At 42.4% G+C, this 22228-nt stretch overlaps 1 protein-coding gene and 1 pseudogene across 1 annotated transcript in view; one reads left to right on the top strand and one right to left on the bottom strand.

Moving 5' to 3' along the window:
* The window catches only part of Gad2 (glutamate decarboxylase 2), a 68996-nt gene that overhangs the window by 11848 nt on the left and 34920 nt on the right, over positions 1 to 22228 (bottom strand). Inside the window, exons 9-12 of the mRNA XM_048461041.3 lie at positions 11865 to 11919; positions 9164 to 9280; positions 7829 to 7893; positions 3924 to 4002 (exon numbers count right to left, since the gene is read on the bottom strand). Coding sequence (XP_048316998.1) covers positions 3924 to 4002; positions 7829 to 7893; positions 9164 to 9280; positions 11865 to 11919 — 316 coding nt within the window. The remainder of the gene's footprint in view (positions 1 to 3923; positions 4003 to 7828; positions 7894 to 9163; positions 9281 to 11864; positions 11920 to 22228) is intronic.
* Positions 21235 to 21670, top strand: LOC148119748 (large ribosomal subunit protein eL8 pseudogene; annotated as a pseudogene).

Raw genomic sequence — 22228 nt, forward strand, 5'->3', positions numbered from 1 at the left:
ATAAAAGCTTTGGCATTTGGTTTTCTTTCTCTTGTGACTCATGACAAGAGAAGAAAAGACGAAAATGTGATCACTGAGCTGAAGTAGAAGTGAGAACCTTTTTAAAAAGTTATCCAAACTAAAATGCTGGGCAATGCAGACAGGATGCTTGGAAGACAATAGAATTTACTCCACCTGTAGCTTGGGCTTCATAGTACATGGACTCCATAGTTATCTTTGAAAATGAGAAAAAATAAGTATGATATGTGAGCACGAGAGCAGGACGAAGATGTTGAATTTGAAAAAGAAAATCCCCTTGCAGATTAATAGAATTATACAATTAGTAGAGTTATAGCAGGTGCTTCCAGTTTGTTTCATGGCCACAAAAACTTCTTTGTACCAGGTTTTCCATGGCACTGAAAACTCACAAATAGGTGGGTTTCATCTGTACCAAAGGAAAGAACTTCTTAGAGTGTAGGGTGGTGGGTGGGTCTGGCCAGGCTTACCATGTACTCAGAAGCAAACAGTGATCTAGGTTGTTACACACAAGGCTTTCATGAGTTAAAGTCCTGGTTCTGAGCAAGGAAGCAGTCATAAACCACTGTGTTCCAAACTAGTCTAAATACATCCGTGGGTATTGCAGAAAATGGAAGTCTCAGGTGTAAATAGACCTAAGAACTTACTTATTTATGTCTTATGTCTAGTTATTATAATATGTAACAGAATATTAAAGCCTTTAACAATGTCTTGCAATGCCAGTATTTGTCTTAAACTCTTATCAATACATCTCAACCTTTTGAAAACTGAAGTTTTTGTCTCTTCAGAATTTTCACTGCATTTTTGTGTGATGCCATGCTCATTGTATTCCAAAGGGAGTAGGGGTGGAGGGACGTGGCCAGGACATCACATGCACTTGAATTTGAGAGGCTCTTAGAGTTAAATTAACCCATTCCCTTCTTTTTGATTTATTTTTGTTTCTAACCCTGTAGCAGTGTATGTGCTGGTTTAGTCTATTCAAGAAAGCCAGAGTCATCTGAGAAGGAGGAGCCTCAACTGAGAAGATGATGCCATCAGATTGGTCTGTGGGCGAGTCTGTGGGTCATTTTCTTTATTACTGGTTGATGTGGGAGGGCCAGTCCACTGTGGGAGGTGCCACCCTGGGCAGGTGGTCCGAGCTTGTATGACAAAGTAAACCGAGAGCCATGTAGAGCACCTCCCACACCGATCATTAATCGCAAAGGCTTATGAGGTTTTCTTGCTGTTGGAAGTCTCACTTGATGGGGCCCATATGTAATTTGAGACCAAAAGAAGCAAAAATGCTGCAGGTGGGGCCTAACCAGTGGACAGTGAAGATACCAATTTTTGGGTGCTGAGTTTATACTTGTTTTTATCTCAATAGTGCTGTTTTTGAATAGTGTTTTGGCTTTTATTGACCTGTACAGTACACACTGAAGTTCCATGTGCTTTTCAAAACGAGCATGTCTCCTCAAGTACAAGCCTGCTCGGTCCCACCCGTCCCTTGCTATGTTCCCTTTATTCCCCTTTGGATCTAAAATGTTTACTCTGAGCCTTTGTGGGGCTTTTGGCTTTTAGCTGGTCGTAATTTACAGTCTGCTTTGGATTTCTGAAGAGGCTTTGGGACAGTGTTAAAACTGTTGGATTACAGTGATTTTTGAACTGCCTGCACTTAGTATTATGGGATGGCAACGACTGTCAGGAGGCCAGGAAGAAAATGTTATGGTTTGAATGTTAACGCTCCTTCGTAGCACATGTTTGAACCTTGGGTGGTGGTGACGTTTTGGAAGACTGTGCAAACCTTAGGAAGAAATGGCTCACTGGGGTAGGCTTTAAGGGTGTAGCTTAGCCCACATTCAGCCTATTCATCTGTGTTTGTGGATGTTGGAGGTGGTGAGACATCTCAGCCACACGCCATGCTGTGGCCTGCTGTTGTGCCTTCCTCATTGTGATGGACTGGATCGTCTCACACTGTGAGCTGAAACAAACCTCCCTGCTATCAAGGGTTTGGTCCTAGTGATGAGAAAGGAGAGCGATTAACACCAGTCCTCTTTCAGATGAGTCTTGCTGTTCTAGCTTGTGAAACACAGCCTGCGCTCTGACTCCATCACCTCCTGTCAGAAGCAGAAGCAGACAGGAGCTTCTGTGTCTCAAGTTGTCAGCGAGTATTTTGAAAAGGAATGGGTCAGGTGCCAAACCACAAGGCGCTACCCTGGGTTGCATCAAATCTTTCCAGTACCGCAGCTAATTAGATCCAGATTGGCCTGTTTTCTATGACTTGCCTTTCTCTGTTTGGCCTGTGGTGACAGAATGCAAGTCGCTACCAAACATCTGACTGGGACATCAGTGACAAAGGTTTCTTCTTTGTTTCCCTGTAGTACAGCTGAGGTGTCCATGGGCGAGGGCAATAGCGTTAAAGTAAGTGTTTCTGTGAAAACCAGTCCTGAGGAATACTTTTACAATGTTTTCCTTGAATTTTGTAGAGCAGTTTGCCTTCAATTTGTGTTCAGATTTAAATTTCTCTGATGAAGACACAGAGGGCATGGTGCTTACATCTACAGTAGTCAAGAAGGATCAAAGAAGGAAGATTGCCTTTGACCCAGAAATCCCTCTTAAAGGGATTACTAATCAGAAAAGGAATAAAGATATATGTTTAAGGATTTTGTCAAGCAGCTAGGTATCATGTGAGAAAGCAGTAAAAGACCAATAAGATAAAGTTTGGAAATATTGTGTTCACTCTAGAATGTTAAATACAGAATGTAGTGTGTGAGGTGCGTGGTAGCAATTTTATTTTAAATGTTTAAAAATGTATTTATATATAATATACACATTCCTGGAAAATTGTGGGAGCATATATTTAAAGACATTAGTGATATTATGTTCAAATAACAGAATTTTGGGTGATTTTAAATTTATCTGTATCTTCTAAAATAAGTAAATATTGTTAAAGCAAGTAGAGTTAAATGTTTAAAAATGGCTTTAGACATGATACTTAAATATAGTATCACGATCTTAACATGACAAAATTAGTTTAGTTCTTGCTTTCATTTGCTTGGTTTGGCTTGTGTCTGGGTAGGGTCTGGTTCTGTAGCCTAGGCAAGGTTTGACTGACAGTGGTCCTGCTTGGGCCTCCTTAATGTGAGGACATTAAATGTGAACCACACATTTGGCTCTTTGCTTAGTTCTTAAAAACAAGAGAGATGTGAAAGTGAGAACATGTCTCATCCTGGGCCCAGGAAGGAGATGCAGGGGTCAACAGTCTGTTTCAGACCTGACATGTCTAAGTACCTTGAATGAAAGTGGTCATTGCTTATTCTCTTTGTGGTTATATATATACATATATATATATATATATATAATGTATATATACATATATACACACATATATAATTTATTTATAATGTGGTATATATAATTATATATATTAACCACATTATAAATAAATTAATCCATATATATGGATTAAATTTACTTTCTGAATACGACATTTGACTTTAAATTTAACTATGAGATATAATGTATCCATGTATATCTACCCATGCATATGCATCTAAATTGTAAAACTAACTTTAATTTTTTATCATGTATATATTTCCTATGGTCAAACTATTCTTTCTGATGGTGAAATCTACTCCTCGTCTTATTTACAAAAGCAAACTGTGAATTTAATTTTCTGAGAAAGGGACATAAAAGCTCTCTGTATGGGAAGGGGTTCAATCTGAGGAAAGATCTTCACAGAAAACATGCAATTGAAGTCAAGGCCTCTCAGTTCTAAAGGTTGAGAGTTAAGTCTTCCTTCCCCTCCAAACAAGAGCTCAGAAGAGCTCTCTGTGGGGGAATGTGGACACCCGGACTTGAGCAGAGACCACGATTTACATTAGCACAGGGAGATCCCACTCCCGGACGGCCCCAGAGTCAGGAAAGCATACCTCTTCTCTAACCAGGAGAGCCGAGCACTGCAGAGGGACTCCCATCATCTTGTGTGGATTCCATGTCACAGAGTTGGCTCTAAAAAAAGAAAAAACAACCAAAAGTCCTATTAGAGGGTAGCACTGCATTCTGGGTTCAGATTACCGAGGTTCCAGCCCTGGCACCAGGGCTTCCAGGCTGCTGTCCTTGTCTCAGATCCTAGGATGATGCGCCATCTACAGAAGTACAGCCTCCCATTGTTCACAGAGACGGGCGTGGTGAGTATGCTTCGTGGCCCTTTCTTCTCTGTACCTCTAACGGAAGTGTACATTTGCCTGTATGGTGGTCTCAGAGCCCTTAGGGTGCCTGGGATCACTGAATTCAGGGTCCTGCCTTTAGCCACTGCTGACCTGCACTGGGCAGATGGAAAGGTCATCCTTGTGCTTCTGTTTTCCCTGCTTCTGACTCTACCACAGGAAAAGGTATGAAGAAACCTTGCTGCACCCATCACCGTCCTTGATGGCATCTGTCCTGCTCAATTTGCACACATTTCTTACAGGTGTCCTTCCAGGGGGGCTTCCGGTTAGTCCCCTGAAACCATCTCTCTCTAACTGTGGTGAGCAGCATGGCCCATACAAGAGAGGTTCTGCTATCTTTTCCTTCCTCTTCTTCCCTTCTCTCGTCTCTTCCTTTATTTCCCTTTGAAACGGGGTCTCAGTACAAAGCCTGCGATGATTCAAAGTTGTCATTCTCATGTCTCAGCCTCTTGCATACTGAGATTACGGGTATGGTTGCCCACACCTACCTTACAGCAGAGTTTCCAATTAATTTTGTCCTCATTCTTATGAAACTCTAAGTTCTTTCAGCAACTGTGGCTGTAAGGTGCACAGCTCAGTGACTTATACTACATTAGGACCATGGTTCATATTTCTTTAAAAATAATAATTATTAGTAGCTTAATCTGGATTAGTCTTAACTGACTCTCCCTCACCCCTGGGCACTAGGGTTATTTTGCAGTTTTGTTTATGGTCTTTCCCTGTAGCTAAAACTCCAAACTGTAGCACATGACTGGGGTGCTCAGGGTGACCTCTGTGTCCAGCCGACATCCCTTCCCTTCCTTTCTGCATTTCCACTATGGCAGACTACTTCTCGTTCTCTGGGTATTCTGCTCCACTCCTGGGCCCGCCATGCCATGGCCTCTTTCTTGGCGTCACTTTAATTCTATTTGTCCCCCCCATCCAGATTCTGAAAGTATCTCTTCAGTCACATTCCAGTTCCTTTAACGTCTCCCCTTGGCTCCTGCACTGCTCCAACTCCTCCTTCCCAGTGCCCAGAGCACTGTTCCCGCCAAGGAATCTGTGTTTGTCAAGCAAGCTCAATGCTTGCTGAGATGCTGAAGGTCTTTAGGATGAGAACCATAGTTTGACCTTTGTATAAAGAGACCCACAGGAGCAGGGGAGGCAGTGGAGCATCCCATAGCAGCGGTGTCCAAAGTGTCCTAGCTTGCTGTCCTCCCACCCCTCAAGGTGTGAGGGCCTTGGGAAGTATTGATGAATGACAGGTGGTTTCTGGCCCATCAGAAGACACCTGCTGTACCAGGAATCCTTCTTAAGTCAATGAACAATTCAGCTGAGGGTCCATGGCATTTGGTCAGCACTCCTGGGACTTACACTTATGGCCGATATTCTGCCAACCTCCTGGACAGAACTTCTGTATTTCTACCACTTTTCTGCTCTAGATTCACACAGAGGGACACAAACACACCCCACCCTCCACCCAGATTGGACTCAACTTTCTCCAAGGACGTTTCCAAACGTCTCTGCTCTCTAGCAGGACTACGCCTCTTCCATTTCTGCCCCTCACTGGATGACGCTAAATCCAGTGCTGATGCTTGGCACATGTTTTGGAATGCTGAGATCCAGGAAAGATCGTTTCCTCCTCCACCTCTCTTAACAGCATTCTTGCCTTGGCTCTCAAGTGGGGTTGAAGGCCACTGGTGACGCAGTTTCTGTTTCACTGCAACCCTCAGCAAGTCCTTAGGGTCCTGGAAGAGTAGACTGTTCCAAGGTCAGACCGGCTCTGAGGAGCTGGGCTTCTCGGCTACACTGGCTCTAGGGAAGGCAGTGCTAGCCAGAAAGAAAGTCTTCTGAAGGACTTGGCTTCTTCCCAAAGAGGTAGCAGGATAAGGCTCTGCCATTATGCTATGAGAATGCTCTGAAACCACAGATGGACAAGAATGGACCATAGATTTCTTCTCCCCTTGGAACGAGTCTTAAACTTTGGCTTGTGATACTCAGAGAAAAGTTTTCTCCGACAGAGCCGCATTTCTTTCCTAAAATTAAGTGCACGCACATTGTACTCCAGCAATTCCCACGGGTTCTGTGGCCGTATCATGCTAGGGACGGTGAAGGATGGTTCTGATCTGCTACGCGTGCTCAGAACATGACATGGCAGTGCCCTTATTTTTCTGAGTATTCCATCCTTGGCTATTCCATTTGGTTAATTTAGTCATAATCTGGTTTTGAGAATTGTAGCAACAAGAACACAGAGGACTCTGTGTGCCAAGATGAACACTGTGAGCGTTTCCCTCAAATAATAACCCTCAGGATGAAAGCGTGTGGGCGTTTATTTCCCGAGGCTCTAGGTAGGTAATTTAGTGAGCTTTTATGTGGCGGTGGTGGAGTGCTCTGTGGTTCTCAGCACTTGCCGAGGGAGGCGGCATTCAAGGTGGGAGAAAAGATGCTTACAGTTTGTGTCAGAAACAGTCACAGAATGGAAGGTGCCACGGCTGAAAACACACAGTTCTGGTAGGTGTGACTAGGGTGCTTGGCTTGGCTGCTCTGCCCGACTCTTTCTTAGCCTTATTTCTGCTAATTCAAGGACACTCTTGGCTCTATCCTCGACCTCCTCCTCCCGCACTTCCACACTCATGGGTTTTGTCTGTTGAGCCTGAGCCGGCCTAGTCTCACACAGACACTCTCTGGTCTGGTCTCTCTGTGTGCTGACAGATGCTTCCAACTTCCTGAAGCCTTTTCTCTGGTCCTGACTTAGAACCTGTGCCAAGATGTCTAGGGGCAGAGCCAGAGGGAAGCTTTTCCTGGGCAGCATCTGGCTGCTTGGCAGGGCATGGTAGGCAGTTGTCAGCCTCTGATAAATGAAGGCTTTCTCTGTGGTCTGGAGGGGCAGAACTCACAACTGGAGCTGACCTGCTGACCTGCTTGTCTTGCTCTGTTGAGATGAGAGAACTGGTTGCCCTTTGCCTGAGGCCATATTTTGTATTCTGCATTTCCCGCCTTGGACTTCAACATGTTTTATGCTAACCAAACATTCTTCCTTTGTGTTTTGCAGCCTTTCTCAATGGTCTGCTGCACCGGACCCAAATAAGAGCTACTTACTGCATCAATCAGAGCTACGTCAGAAAAAGGTTGTCGTGGGATGAAGTCGGGAGAATGAAATCTCTGGCGTGTCCCACTTTGGCTCAGCTGACTGTGTCTAATCCCAAATGTAACTTTCAGCAATGCGAATGGCAAAGGACATCATGCTTACCTGCTTTGAGAAAACTATTTATTGCTTTATTTAAAGTCATGGATTTTATTCTTATGGTAACATGAAAACTACAAATTCCCCCTTTAGAAAAATGTTTAAAAATTTTTAAATTATGGTGGTTGATTCAAAGGGGCCAGGAATGAACTCTAGAGATAAACGCCGTTTTTGAAAGCCATTCTCCTTCTTCAGTTACTTGATGCAGAATTTTTGGTTTTTTTTGTTTGTTTTGTTTTTGTTTTTTGTATTTACACTTAGGCAAGACTCACAAATACAGACAGAGTGGGCTTGCTGGCATCCCAAGACTTCCTTAGAAGTGGAGTGCCATTTAATTTTATGTAACTTTTAACATCTACATTATAGACTAGGAAATCACACGTACCTCTCCACCCCACTCAGCTTCCACTTGTGTTTCCGGGACATCAGCAGCCCTCCACCCCAAGCTGCCTGAAATGACAGAACAGACAAGGGAGAGTGTAGCACCTTTCTATGGCCTGGATTTTTAGTTTAGAGCCTTCCATATTAGTGGGAATGTCATAATATGAAAATGACCTTCATAGGTGCATGTAGATTAAGGGGGTGGACCACCTTCTCCTAATGTGAGGTCTTTACATTTCAAGGTGGGAAGTCTCAGACTCTATCTTTTATTTATATATTTTATGTTTATAATTATGGAGTCAAATTGGAGACATATTTTCCCAGTTTGCATGAGTGGGAGAAAGATTGCTTCCCCCGCCCTTCCTGTAGTCTTTTAGTTGTTCCTTTGGAAGGCCCATGCTCTCAGAATGAGAAAGTCTTTGGTTGCCACAGTTGGAGTAAGATAAGACGGGCTAGGGAGCCATTAAACAGGCTCCATGTTGAATGCTTGCAGTTTTAACTCACAGCAGCATAAATGTTGGTTCCTGAATGTTAACAACTTATCACTTCTGCTATGGAGAAAATACTGCAACACAAAGATCAATTGAGTTAAACATTGTGCTGAGTTGGTAATGGTTTGTGGTTGGTTATTTATCACAAATATTTTATCTCACCTTGGTTCATTAGCAAGTACTTTGCAGATGGCAACTGATCTTCAAGCCACACCAAGTAACACACTCAATTTAAATCCAATCCCTTCAGTTCAGCCTTGCAGATGGACATGGTTCTTATTAGGAAATGGTAGTGTACTTTCTGTAAATTTTGGTGTCATAAACATCGTGTCAAAACATTTCAGATATAGTTCAGCTTCTTGGTTTACCAAACTAACGTGTTGGAAATTTGGCAATCCATATTCCATAGTGAATTGTCAAGTCTGCTTTTTACCCACCACATACATGGTTATCTAACTTGAACTTGAGCTTTATAACCCTGTGGGGTTCTGTTACAAATGTAACTGATATAATATCTATAAGGAAGATTTGCATTTGTGTGACTGTGTGTGTGGATGATTTTTAGCCAGAGACATTATGGATCTATAAACTGAGAACCAGACTCAAGTAATGGGAATGTCAATGAAATTGTCGTGTGGGGAACCTTAATGCATAATTAGTCTCGGGCTGTTTCTAACTAATACTACACACACTGTGTAAATTCTGTGCCTCTGAGATCTTTAAAATCTGAGATGCCATCATTCTAAATGAGAGAGAGAGAGGGGAAGACAGGGGCGGGGAATGCAGATCGTATTCCATGAGTCTCATCTAAAAGCTGGGCCAGTCGCGAGTCGCTGATGGGTACTTACATCCACGTGCATCCAGATCTTGTACTTTTTGCAAATGTCAGCAACAGCCAAGAGGGGATCAAAAGCCCCATACACAGTGGTTCCAGCTGTGGCGCTCACAAGGAAAGGAACAAATCCCTGCAAAAGCAAGAGAGCCCCCGTTGTGTACGCAGGAATTCTGGCCCTATTTACTCATTTAATTTTTTGAGACAAGGTCTTGCTGTGTGGCTCAGTCTCACTTGGACCCCAGTGTGCAGATCGACCTCAGTATGTGACAGTCCTCCCAGCTCGGTCTGGCTCTACAGACGTGGGCACCACACTGGGATCCAAGGCTTCTTACCTCTCCCCTACCATGTGCATCGTTTTAACCATCAGAAGAATTGTCACCGCCCTAAATTGGCTAAACCAATGGCTCCACTCTGCGGCACCTGGCAGCTGCCCTGTGACAGCAGCAGTCAGCAGCACTGGCTTCCCTGCACCGGAGGTTTTCAGTGACGTCACCATTTACATGCTCCAGGTAGATTCAGCGATCCGTCTTATTTCCTTTGCTCATTTTCTGCTCTTTCTTCTTCACACCCAGCCACCTGAACCTACCTCGTCCCTCAGCATGGGCAGGTATGAAAGGTGGGACAAAAGAGGGGCTCTGCCAGCCCACGCTCCTGTGTGGACCAGCTCAGGTGATTTACTTGGAGCTTTAGAGGGGGGACTCACATGGGGCTAAACATTCTCCAAGCCATGGCAACATGAAAATTGACTTAAATAGGACATGGCTATGAGGGTGGAAGAAAGGCATGGATTCTCTCGACCAGTGTGGTCACTCTAGGCTGTCCTGGTGGGCACTGTTGGTTTATAGACCCTGACTGAGGTTTCGGGGTTTGTCTTTAGGTGGCAGCAAAGGTTTAATCTTATGGTTTACATAGTCACCTTTCTAATACAAGAAAGCTGTACGAGGAAATAAAAAGCATATGAAAATTAATGATTACTGCTAAGCACACACTAATTATATCTACTGTTAAACCATGCATTGTACCTTTTATTTACTAAAAGTTAAACAGAGAATCTTAAAAAGCAATCTCTGAGTTGTGAATCATCCAAGGGCATGTTCTTTGATGGGTATTGTTATCTGTTTTTATATTTTTGAGACAAGATCTCAAATCTTTCAGAATGACCTCAAGCTCCACATGTAACTGAGGATGACTTTAAGCTTCTGATTCTCCTGCCTCAACCACACCTAGTTTATAGACGCTGGGCAACAACGCAGGGTGTTTTGCAAGCTAGACAAGCACTCTTCCAACTGAGTCATATCCCTAACTTGTCTTGCTCTTTCTAAAGGAGTTCTAAATTCATGCCTTCAGAATAGAATATATGGTTTAATGTGGTCCTCTTAAAACCCCACTGACAGTCACTCACATGCTGCACGAGCATGCCAGTCCCTAGCTGTGAGCATGGCTAGCTGTGAGGTCTGCCCTGTACCAATCATATCATGTAAGGACTTTTAGAAACCTGTCCCTGTATAGATTATCTATAAAGCAACCTAAACCATTATAAAGCACATATATACACATGTATATCATATACATGTACATGCACATATATGTATGGTGTAGGAGGTCCTTCTGTATATGTGTTGCTTTCATAGGTTAATAAAGAAACTGCCTGGTGATAGGACAGAACTTAGGTAGGCGGGGAGACAGAACTGAATTCTGGGAAGAAGAAAGCAGAGAGAGAGAGAGAACCACCATGGATCTGCCAGAATCAGACATGCTGAATCTTTCCCAGTAAGCCACGACCTCGTGGTGAACACAGATTAGTAGAAATGGGTTAAATCAAGATATGAGAGAGAAATAGACAAGAGTCCCAGATCCTTCGTCTGGCGAAGGACAGCTATGCAGTCGGAGGCCCACATTGGAGCATCGGATTGAGCCCCCCGAGGTCCGGAGCGGGAGCGGAAGGAGGAGGAACATGAAAGACGAAATCAGTACTGCGAGGGATGCTATCACCCACTGATACAAGGGAACGGATCTGATGAGAATTTACCAGGGCCAGTCGGACTGGGACTGAACGAGGACGTGATCTAGCCAGATTCTCGGAATTTGGCCGGATTCTCTGACTGTGGCTGGCCTGGGGTCTTTCTGAAATGCCATTGACTATGACACTGGGACCTGTTTCCTCTGCATATGCTGGATTTTGGGGATCCAGTCTGTTTGGACGCTCGCCTTCCTGGACCTGGAGGGAGGGGGAGGGAACTGCAGCTTCCCACAGGGCAGGAAACCCTGACTGCCCTGGGGGACGGAGGGGAAGGAGGGGGGGAGTGGGGGGAGTGGGAGGGTGTTGGGAGGGGGGGCGGAAATGGAAACTTTTATAATTTAATAAAATTTACTAAAAAAAAAAAAAGAAATATTTAAAAAAAAAAAAAAAGATATGAGAGTAGCCAATAAGAGGCTAGAGATAATGGGCCAGGCAGTGTTTAAATTAATACAATTTCTGTGTGGTTATTTTGGGGGTTAAGTTATTCGTGTGGCAGGAACTAAGGGACCCCTCCTCGTACAACATATGCATACTTGGAGACTGATGTGATGATTGCATGACAAATTTCATATTTTTCTTAGAGCTTGGAGATTGGGGTTCAGATCCTTTTTGAAGAACAAAACCTAAATGACTTTTCTTGCCTATGAACTGAAACACTTATTGCTGTGGCTCAGAGATCCCTACAGAAACTTACTTTCTGTTTGACTTCAAGGATTCTTCTTTCAAGATCAGATGGAATCATTTTCCCTCTGTAAGAAAAAAAAATATATGTGAATTTGTTTGGACTAGTTTGCTCTGCTCTCTTTACAGTGTAAGGAACCTCAGGATGGTAGACTCCAACTCTTAGCATTAACTAGTGCTCAGTTAAGACAGCTCTTTGGCAGTCTCAGGGAAAGAAAGAAATGCATTTATCTCCCAATAAAACAAATGACTGTTTCTTACCATGCTTGGGAGATACCTGACCATACTGTGTTCCTGGTAAAATGGTCACACTGACCCTCTACTTTTCCCACAGACTGCTAAAATGCATTCTTTTAATTAATTTTAAACAATTCTGGTTGGGAAAAAGACATTTGGCAATGAAAGAGAAGCTCAGGGGAAAAAGATTTCACTCCAAATTTTCATTTTAGAAAAAAAATTCAGTTCAAATGGGTAGATTTCCTTTTTTTATGTTGACGAAACATCAAGAAGATAGAATCCATTTTCAGACATTTGGTTAAAAATGTGATTCCCCAAACCAGCTACATTCCCTTAAAGCCTGAAAGCATAAAGCAAGTTGAAATGCAGGGAGTCAAATTTCACACACTCAGATGGAAAGGCACATGAGAAAGAAACATCATGTCGTTCCCAATAGAGCTTTTTCCCAAAGAATGGCACTAGCTCTGTGTGTGCTGTGATCATCAGTTGGACAGGGAGACACCAGATGGGGAGGCAACATTGCATTCCGACACCATTTCTTTCCTACAATAAAAGTCAACATTATGATAATCGTGAGAAATTATTTGTAGAGCAAGTTACATGGTGCCAAATAATCCTGGAAATGACAGTATTTAGAGTTAGTTATTAGGATTGAGCAAGTCAGTAGCTCAACAAGTGCAAAAATGTTTTTAAAAGCTTGGCAAGTGATAGACACATAGTCATTGCTGAGATTATTATAGTCTGATGTGATACTTTTATTTTAAGATCCTGAAGGAAAACAAAAAACAAATAAAGTAGTTAGAAGGAGCTGTGGGTGGTGAAATACTTTCTGAGGCCAATAACTTTCCCCATTGGAATGATTAATCTAGGTTTTATAAAGCGTGTAATACAGAAAGTGGTGGGGGTGCTACAGGCATTCAGTGAGCAGTGGCGGGGACTTGGTATGTTAGCCCCTGTGGATCTAGGCACACAGGGACTGCTAGCTGCTTCATCATACCTTCTGGTGCTTCCCAAACATGTGATTTATTACAGGTTAATTAATGTTCACATTTCTTTCATCTTTAAAATGATCTGGTAGTCTGTAGAGGGCATACCAATTATGTTTTTCTACCAATTTCATCACAGATTTAAAAAAGAAGTTTGGCAAATTAGTTGGTTACACAGCAGACACTAAATCTCAAAGTTTTGAGAACGACTGGCTTAGGGGGTTCTGCCAGAGCAAAGTGATTCATATGCAATGACTCAGGCGACAGTCATGGAAAAGTTACCAGGGCCTGAGCTGTCAGGTTAGAATTTAGCAAAAGGAATTATAGGTATCTTGCTGTGAAGAGCATGGCCCATCTTCCATACTTCTGTGAGACCGGGAAGTGGGGGAGGAAATGGTGCTGGGAATGAGCTCTTATAAGCTTCTTACACTCTAAATTGTCTCATCTTTCAGAGAGTCCCAAGAATATCCTTTAAGATTCAAGCTTTCCTAGACCAGTCCCCCAAGGCGTTTTCTAGGCCAGGCCTTCCATTCATGCCCCCCTTTGCCTGAGAAAGTTTTATACAATTCTGGATGTATAGATATGGAATAGATATACAAATTAGTTAAACATTTATTGATAATAAAGTAAAGAAATTTATTTTATCTGATTTGCATGTGATTACATGCTAGTGTGTATAAGTGCACATGTTTACAGGTATATGTGCTTGTGTGTACACATGACTGTGGAGGTCAATTCTCAGGTTCCAGCCACCATTTCTGAGGTAGGAGCTTTCACTGGTCTGGAACTTGCCAAGTAGGCTAGGCTGACTGCTTGGCAAGCCCCAGGCCTCTGCTTGCTCAGTCGTACCCACAGGCCTAGCTTTTAAAACATGAGTTCTGGGAGTTGAACTCTTGATTTTGTGTTTGAAAGGCAAATACTTTAGACTAAGTTGTTTACGTAGCTCAGAAATTTAGTTTAGTCTTTAAAATTACATTAGTTTAAAAATACATTAGTTTTAAACTTACATTTAAGTTTTAAACTTATATTAGTTTTTGGCATGCATATAATTTTACCATTTGTTAAACATGAAAGCAAACATGCATACCATTAAGATGCATGAGCCTGTTTCCTTTCACACAAAGATTTAAATCTTGGCTGAATATTTTATGCTTTAGGATGTAGATCACTTTCAGGGTTTTCCAGAGTTGACAGACATGTTAATAATAACAATTAAAAAGTTAATCATTCTTGGGGCTGGAGAGATGGCTCAGTGGTTAAGAGCATTGCCTGCTCTTCCAGAGGTCCTGAGTTCAATTCCCAGCAACCACATGGTGACTCATAACCATTTGTAAAGAGGTCTGGTGCCCTCTTCTGGCCTTCAGGCATACATACAGACAGAATACTGTATACATAATAAATAAATAAATATTTTTTAAAAAGTTAAATATTCTAATACAGAATCCATAGATATGCTAATCTAATACTTAAATAACAAAGAATGGGAAAAGAACTCTGTTAAAACCTTTCTTTTCTGCAATTGCACCATTTGAGTTTCTATAGTAGCAGAAAATATTACGCATAAAGCTCTGCAATTCATTGCATACAATGGCCCTAAACCAGCCTGGTTGTACAGATGCTGGTGGTTGGTATTGTGCAACATGAAAGCACACACTGAACCAAGTGTGCTGGTTGCACATTCAGAACCACATCTGCAGTGAAACTGCAGAGTACAACATGAGTGAGCGCTGCCAGAAACACCTGGGAATCACTACACATTGATTTTGAATTAATTTTGCTCATTGCACAGTCATAAACCTTTTATTGTTGTCAGATTTTCCATGGCCTACACGCTGAAGTAACCCCCCACTGTAACCTACCACTGATGAAGCTGTGTCCTGAGTCACAGACTGTTCCACCCTGCATTCAATGAACTATGCAAACTTCAGAGGAACGTGTGGCAAGGTATTTCTTACAGAAAATTTCAAGCATGTTAAAATGATAATAGTATTTTGTAGGCAAGCATGAAACTTCACAGAAAACTCTTAAAAAAACTGGTTATGCATCTCTTAAATGTCTTTAGTTTGCCTAAATTTGGAAAGTTTGGGGGTGTATTGACAATCACTATTTGCTCATCAAATTACATCAGGATATTTTGTTACATATAAACCATTCAACTGTCACTGAGTAGTCAAGAGTTGGGACACATTAGAACTGGGAATGACCTCAAGGACTGACTCTGGTCTCACTTCATTTATCAAATGAGGAAGAGACCGAGAGCGAAAATGACCATCTGACACAAGGGGCTGCCAAAAGGTCCATGGATTATAAGTAAAACAAACATAAAACTTCCAGAGCTAACTTAAAGGAACCAAACACTTAATGGGCTATTTGGAAAGGTCAGGTTATTTTTTGGTTGTTTGAGAATGTTATACACACATTTACTATATTTTGGTCAAATTCACCCTCGTTACCACCCCTCCAACTTCTCCCCCTTCACCATCACCACGGTTTCTCTCTCAGCTTCACGTGCTGTTCTATTTTTCCCTAACCCACCGAGTCCACTTTGTGCTGCCTGTATGGGAATGGGTGTGGGACCATCTGTGGAACATGGATAGGGAGTCTTTCATTCCTGAAGCAAACTGAGGAAAAGTTATATTCTCTGATGATAACACACTGCTTTTAGGAATCAGAGTTAATGTCCAAACTTGCCTGGAAAACAGCAGTGAAATCAGAATTCACTTCCTATTTTATTCCCATTGTGTAAACTGGGAATATTAATGTCTCACCAAGACAGACAGCATGGTGTTGTGGACACAAACCCTTACATCATTTTCTATTCATTTCATTTTGTTTTGAGAACTTCACACATGGGTATTGTATCTACATCACTTCCACCTTCCCTCCCTCTTCTAATTCCTCCCGTGTTGTCTCCCATACTCCCCAGTTCAAGATCTTTTCTTTACACACGTGAACACATGTGTATAAAACCTGCTGAGCCCATAGAGTATTGCTCACATGTGCATGTATCTCCCGCATCGAAGAAGTTTCTTTTTGCAACAGGTGGAACTATCACTGAGCTCTACAGCTTGTCAAAATGTAGAGAGTAAGTGTCTGTGGCTCCCCTCCAGCCAATACACCTGCCAGGCAAGCCTTACATCCAGGGCTCCAGGAAAAGCGCAGAAGAGGAGGCAGAGAGTGTAAGAGCTGAAGCCCGGGATGCCTGCTGCTATGTAGTGTCCCCTAGACGTGAGGGGAAATGTACCCATGAAATCTCAACAATATGGTTGCCTGAACAAGACCAGTGTAATAACCTTTCCCTTTTTAGATCTTAGATTTCACTGGATTACTTTTGAAAGCCAATGCCTAATATTTAGCATGCCTAAGAATCACCTACGTGCTACTTTAAAATGTGAATTCCTTGGTTTCAGTCTTAGGGATTTTAACTCACTAGGTCAGTATAGAGATGAAGAATTAAGTTATTGAACAAATATTTATAAGCATTTACAATGTGCAGTTATCATTTTATGATCTGGTGTGCCAAAATGACAGAATAGTTTATGCTCCATGCTAACATGGGAGAGAAACAAGAGGCAGACAGTTATATAGAAAGTTGCATTTTTAGTATGCACCAAGTGATTGTGATGCAGGTAGACCCAGGTTCACATGTAGAGACACAATGCTTTAGAAATGAACATTCAGCCTGGGTAGCATTTTAATAGAGTAACTTTCCATGTGATCCGTGGCTCAGAGTCTTATGGCTATCAGGCAGCAAGCAGAAGGGTCTCCAGATGTAGCTCAGACACCCTCTGCCTGTCCATATGCTGTGGGGCCAGAGAAAATTGGGTGACCACCAGCAGACTTTTCTGAGGATTTGTAGCTGCCTGTCCTAGCCTTTCCAGAAAAGCAATAGTACACAAGACGCACTGTAGGGCAGCATTGCATCCTCAATGCCTGGTCTTTCAGAATCTCTATAGCATAAATGTATGTCTTCCACATTCACTCATCCAGCAGCCTGTGACCTCACAGTAACCACTAGTGTCAATATCTCATGGCTCTGAGTGTCAGTAAAACAGAAGGCACTGACCCCTGGGTGAGGGCTGTTGAACCAAGCTGAGGATTTGGTATGATGATTTTATATTGAGCGTTTTTGATAAGTGGTCATTTTATAAAAGCCATACAAAGTTGCCTGCATAGAACCCCAGCAACATGCTAGTCAATTAGAAAAGTCTTTGTGTTAAGACAGCATAAACTGTGGGCTGTGGTTCATCCCTGCATATCCATGGACTCAAAGGCAAGAGCTACCCCCTACACAGAACTTGATAATAGAGAGGGTGTATGTATACACACAGTTCATTAGTATTGAGGGTGTGTCTCTACATGGAGCTCGTTAATAGAGAGGATGCATTTCTGTGAAGGCTTCTAGATGGTATTATAGAAGGTGCTGAGTTATTGACTGACCTTGCTCATAGTCCTTCAGAAATGGAAAAGTTTGTACCAGTTTTTCCTAAATGATTAGGGAACGGGCATGGCTTTGTTCAGACCATTCATGTGTGAAGAGAGGACTCATGAAAACCATTACCAATGTTATGGTGCCTCTGACAGCAATAACAAACAGCCAAGCCTAGAAGCAGTCACTCCACTGTGCTTTTCCACATGACCTCTGGCCTGGCGACAATGCAAGAGAAGTGCCACTGCTTACGGACAAGGAAGAGATAGCTGAAGACAGGGTAATGGACACTGTCCCCGAGTCAAAGCTAACTAGCTGTATCAGAAGAGTAAAGTTTTTCTTTTATTCATTTATAAACTAGTATTTCTTACCTTGTTAATTTTCTATGAGAACCAAATGGAATAGGAAGCATAAACAGTATAAAATACAAAACATGAAACTCTGCCTAGCATACAACACCATGTGCTAAACCATCTTTAGTTATTCTAAATAACACACAAGTTCAGGAGAAGATAACAATGGCTTTGTAGAACATTAAAAATTAATGGTGTAGCTGGGCATAATGTTGAACTCTTTTAATCCCAACACTCAGGCAGCAGAAGCAGAACTCTCTTTGAGTTCAAAGCCAGCCTGATCTACATAGTGAATTCCAGGATAGCCTGAGCTACATAGTGAGACACTGTCTCAACACACACCCTTAATCAATGACATGAGGCCCACTCCATGAGATGATACCCTTACTGGGCACTGCTAAGTGGTCAAGAACCTAAAAATAGGTAGTTGGTGCGGGAGAATTATCTATATTCTGTCAATCATGTTTTAAATAAACACTGATTGGCCAGGCAGGAAGTGTAGGCGGGTCAACCAGACAGGAAGTAGGGGCGGGATGAGGAGAACAGGAGTATTCTGGGAAGCAGGAAGCTCCCTCTGCAGTTCTGCCCAGATCACTGAAGAAGCAAGATGTGAGCTGCACCGCTGAGAAAGAAAGCCATGTGACTAACATAGATAAGAATAATGGGTTAATATAAGCTACAAGAGCTAATAAGTAGCCTGAGCTAATGGGCCAATCAGTTTTATAACTTATGGAGATCTCTGTGTGATTTTCTTTGGGGCTTGCCAGCTGTGGGGAACTGAGTAGGACATAAACCCCAACAAGTAGGCCCCTTCATGTTACAGGTAGTGACCCTAGGGAGAAACCTACTGCTATTACTCCATAGCAATAACATAGCTCCTAATTACATACTACTGTACCTATAAACGAGAGTGCCCCTCAGCCCTCATCAGAGAGTCTCCTTGCAGTAGATGGGAACTAACAAAGTGACGTGCAAATGAACAGTGTTCACAGAGTGAGAGGCTTTGGAGCACTTGCTCCTAAATGAGATGTCTTTATCAAACCCTTCCTCTAAGGTCGGGATCTGTTTGGAAGAGGAGGCAGAAAATTTTGTTAGGAGCCAAAGGTGATGGATCACTCCAGGCTCAAGGATATATAGAAATTTTGAGGCCAAAGGAGAGCGAAAGCTCAGCGGGTGAGAAAAGCACTTGCTACGCCAGCATGAGGCCCTGAGTTCAGATCTCTAGTGCCCATGTAAAAGCCAGGCATCTGGCTTGATTTGCCTGTTAACTCTGGTGTTGTGGGAGGTAGGGAGAAGGGTGGAGACAGAGGGTTGTTGGCCTGCTGGCCTAGTCAAGAAAACAAATAAACAGGTTCTGTGAGAGATGCTATCTCAAGAGACTAAGTAGATATTAACAGAGAACACCCAACATCTTTCCCCCACCTCTGTGCATTCATTTATGATTGCTTGTACATGTGAAATTGCACACACACACACACACACACACACACACACACACACACACACAGAGAGAGAGAGAGAGAGAGAGAGAGAGAGAGAGAGGAAAGAAAAAACAAATGTATAAAAAATTTGAAGAGAACAACCTAATTACAAAAATAAAAAATAAAAATGAAGCCAAAGAGAGCACAAAAACCAAACAGACTAAACCAAAGACAGAAACAAGTGGGAAGAAGGCTGCTCCAAGCAGTGGCCCTAGCTCCAGGCTAGGAGCTTGGCTCTAACATTGCTCACAAGTTTATCATGAGCAATGGTGGATTAAAATTCATACAGAAAAGACTGAAATTTGCTTTTTGAAATTTGTGGGCTCTGTTAAATTTGGAAACATTTTATAAATAATGTTACAAAATCTCTAAGAAATCAGGGCCTTGTTGAAAACCACAAAGTTAGAAATTCACTGGAACTGCAGGTGTGGAAAGGTGGGAACTCAGGAGATGTTAATGTCTGCCATGTCAGCAGTAGATCAAAGGGGGAGAGTGCAGTTCGGCCCCAAGCGATGTCTGAAAAGCACTTTTCTTCCTGAGAGAGGGCTTCATTATGTTATCTCCAGACACTCCTGCCTCAGTTTCCAAGTACTAGTGTTACAGACATGTACCTAGCTATGAAATGCATTTCAACAATCAACAGCTTTTATTCTAGAGGAGGAAGAAGGGGAAAGAGGGGGAGGAGAGGAGGCAGAGCAGGTGAGAAGAGAAAAAGAAATTCTTGGTAATATAAGAAATCTAGGGTACTTATCCGACACAATTAAAATCATTTATTTCAAAATAACTGTTGGTATTATACCAAAATGTAGTGTCCTAGTTACTTGTCCATTAAAGTTAAGAAAAATAGCACTATTTAAAATTTTTTTCTGTGAACATTCTTCTTTAGATAATAGAAAGTCCAAGCATTAACAAGTGAAGAGATTGAATAAGTTATAAAAAATTTACAACCACTTCCTCCCTCAGAACGTACTGGCTTTACTAGTGTATTTTATTAGACATTTAAATATGGATTACTAATAATCTCTAAAATCTTCTGTATGAAGGACAAGGGATGAGTATTATTTCAAACTCTTTCTGCAAGACCAGAGTTACCTTGATATGCAAATAAGGAAAAGGCACTGCAAGGAAAGAAACATGCAAGATAATAACAGATGCAAGAATCTTCAAGGGAATACCAGTAAGCTCGGCATGATAATATTTCAAAGAATACAACACCACAGCCAAACATGATTTATCCTTGAGATACATGGTGTATCAAAATATGCAAATTGGAAAGCACAATACGACATATCAACAGAATGAAAGACAAACACGTGACCATCTCCATAGTTACAGGAACAGCATTTAACAAGAATCAACATCCCTATATGATAAAAACCTCTGTACCAATGAAGTAGGTAAAGAAAAAGTGTATGGGAATACAGTTGAGATCATATATGAAAAGCCCACAGTGACATATTACCCACAATCCCCTTTTTCTTTCTCTCTCCTCCAGCCCAGCAAGATGCCCAAGGGAAAGAAGGCCAAGGGGGAAGAAGGTGGCCCCGGCCCCCGCCGTGAAGAAGCAGGAGGCTAAGAAGGTGGTGAATCCTTTGAGAAGAGGCCTAAGAACTTTGTCATTGGGCAGAATGTCCAGCCCAAGAGAGATCTCACAGGCTTCGTCAAATGGCCCCGTTACATTAGGCTGCTGCCGCAGAGGGCCATCCTGTAAGTGGCTCAAAGTACCTCCCGCCATTAACCAGTTCACCCAGGCCCTGGACCGGCAAACGACTACCCAGTTGCTTAAACTTGCACACAAGTACAGGCCAGAGACAAAGCAGGAGAAGAAGCAAAGGCTGCTGGCCCGTGCTGAGAAGAAAGCAGCTGGCAAAGGGGATGTCCCAACTAAGAGATCGCCTGTCCTTCGAGCGGGCATCAATATAGTCACCACTTTGGTAGAGAACAAGAAGGCTCAGCTGGTGGTGATTGCCCACGACATAGACCCCATTGAGCTGGTGGTCTTCCTGCCTGCCCTGTGTCGGAAGATGGGGGTCCCCTACTGCATCATCAAGGGAAAGGCCAGGCTGGGGCGGCTGGTCCATAGGAAGACGTGCACCACTGTTGCCTTCACACAGATTAACTCGGAAGACAAGGGTGCTCTGGCCAAGCTGGTGGAAGCTATTAGGACCAATTACAACGACAGGTATGATGAGATCCACCGCCACTGGGGAGGCAACGTCCTGGGTCCTAAATCTGTGGCTCGAATTGCCAAGCTGGAAAAGTCAGAGGGCAAAGAACTCTCTACTAAACTGGGTTAAATGTACTGCTGAGTTTTCTGTACATAAATATAATTACAAACCTTCAATATAAAAAGAAAAGCCCACAGTTAGCACATCATATTGAGTGCTGAAAAACTCAAAGCTCAAGATCAGAAACAAGACAAGGATGACAGGTCTTGTCACTCCTAGTAAACAACACTGTAAGTCCCAACCAGGGAAGCAGGCAAGAAAAGGAGGCAAACACAGCCAAGCCTGACAGAACGTAGTTAAGTTTCGTGTTTTCAGATGACATGGTCACATGTAGAGAAAGCTCTAAAGACTCGACCACAAGTTGTTTGGAATGGTTGAATTTAGTGATGTTGCAGGACAAAAGAACCCACACAGAAAAAAACGTCAGTTGCACCCTATATGCCAGCAATAATCTATCCAAGGGAGAAAATAAGAAAACAATTTCAATTGGAAAAAATTTAACCAAGGAGGTAACAGATTCATACACCCCAAATTGAAAATGAATCAACAAATGTGGTCCACATGTATGCAACGGGGTATTATTAACCCCCCAAAAGGAATAAATTCCAAGGTATAAACATGGACAAACCTTGTGGACATTATGCCAAGACCTCATAAAAAGTC

This window comes from Myodes glareolus, chromosome 14, assembly GCF_982192425.1.
Source record: "Myodes glareolus chromosome 14, mMyoGla1.1, whole genome shotgun sequence".
Classification (NCBI taxonomy): Eukaryota; Metazoa; Chordata; class Mammalia; order Rodentia; family Cricetidae; genus Myodes; species Myodes glareolus.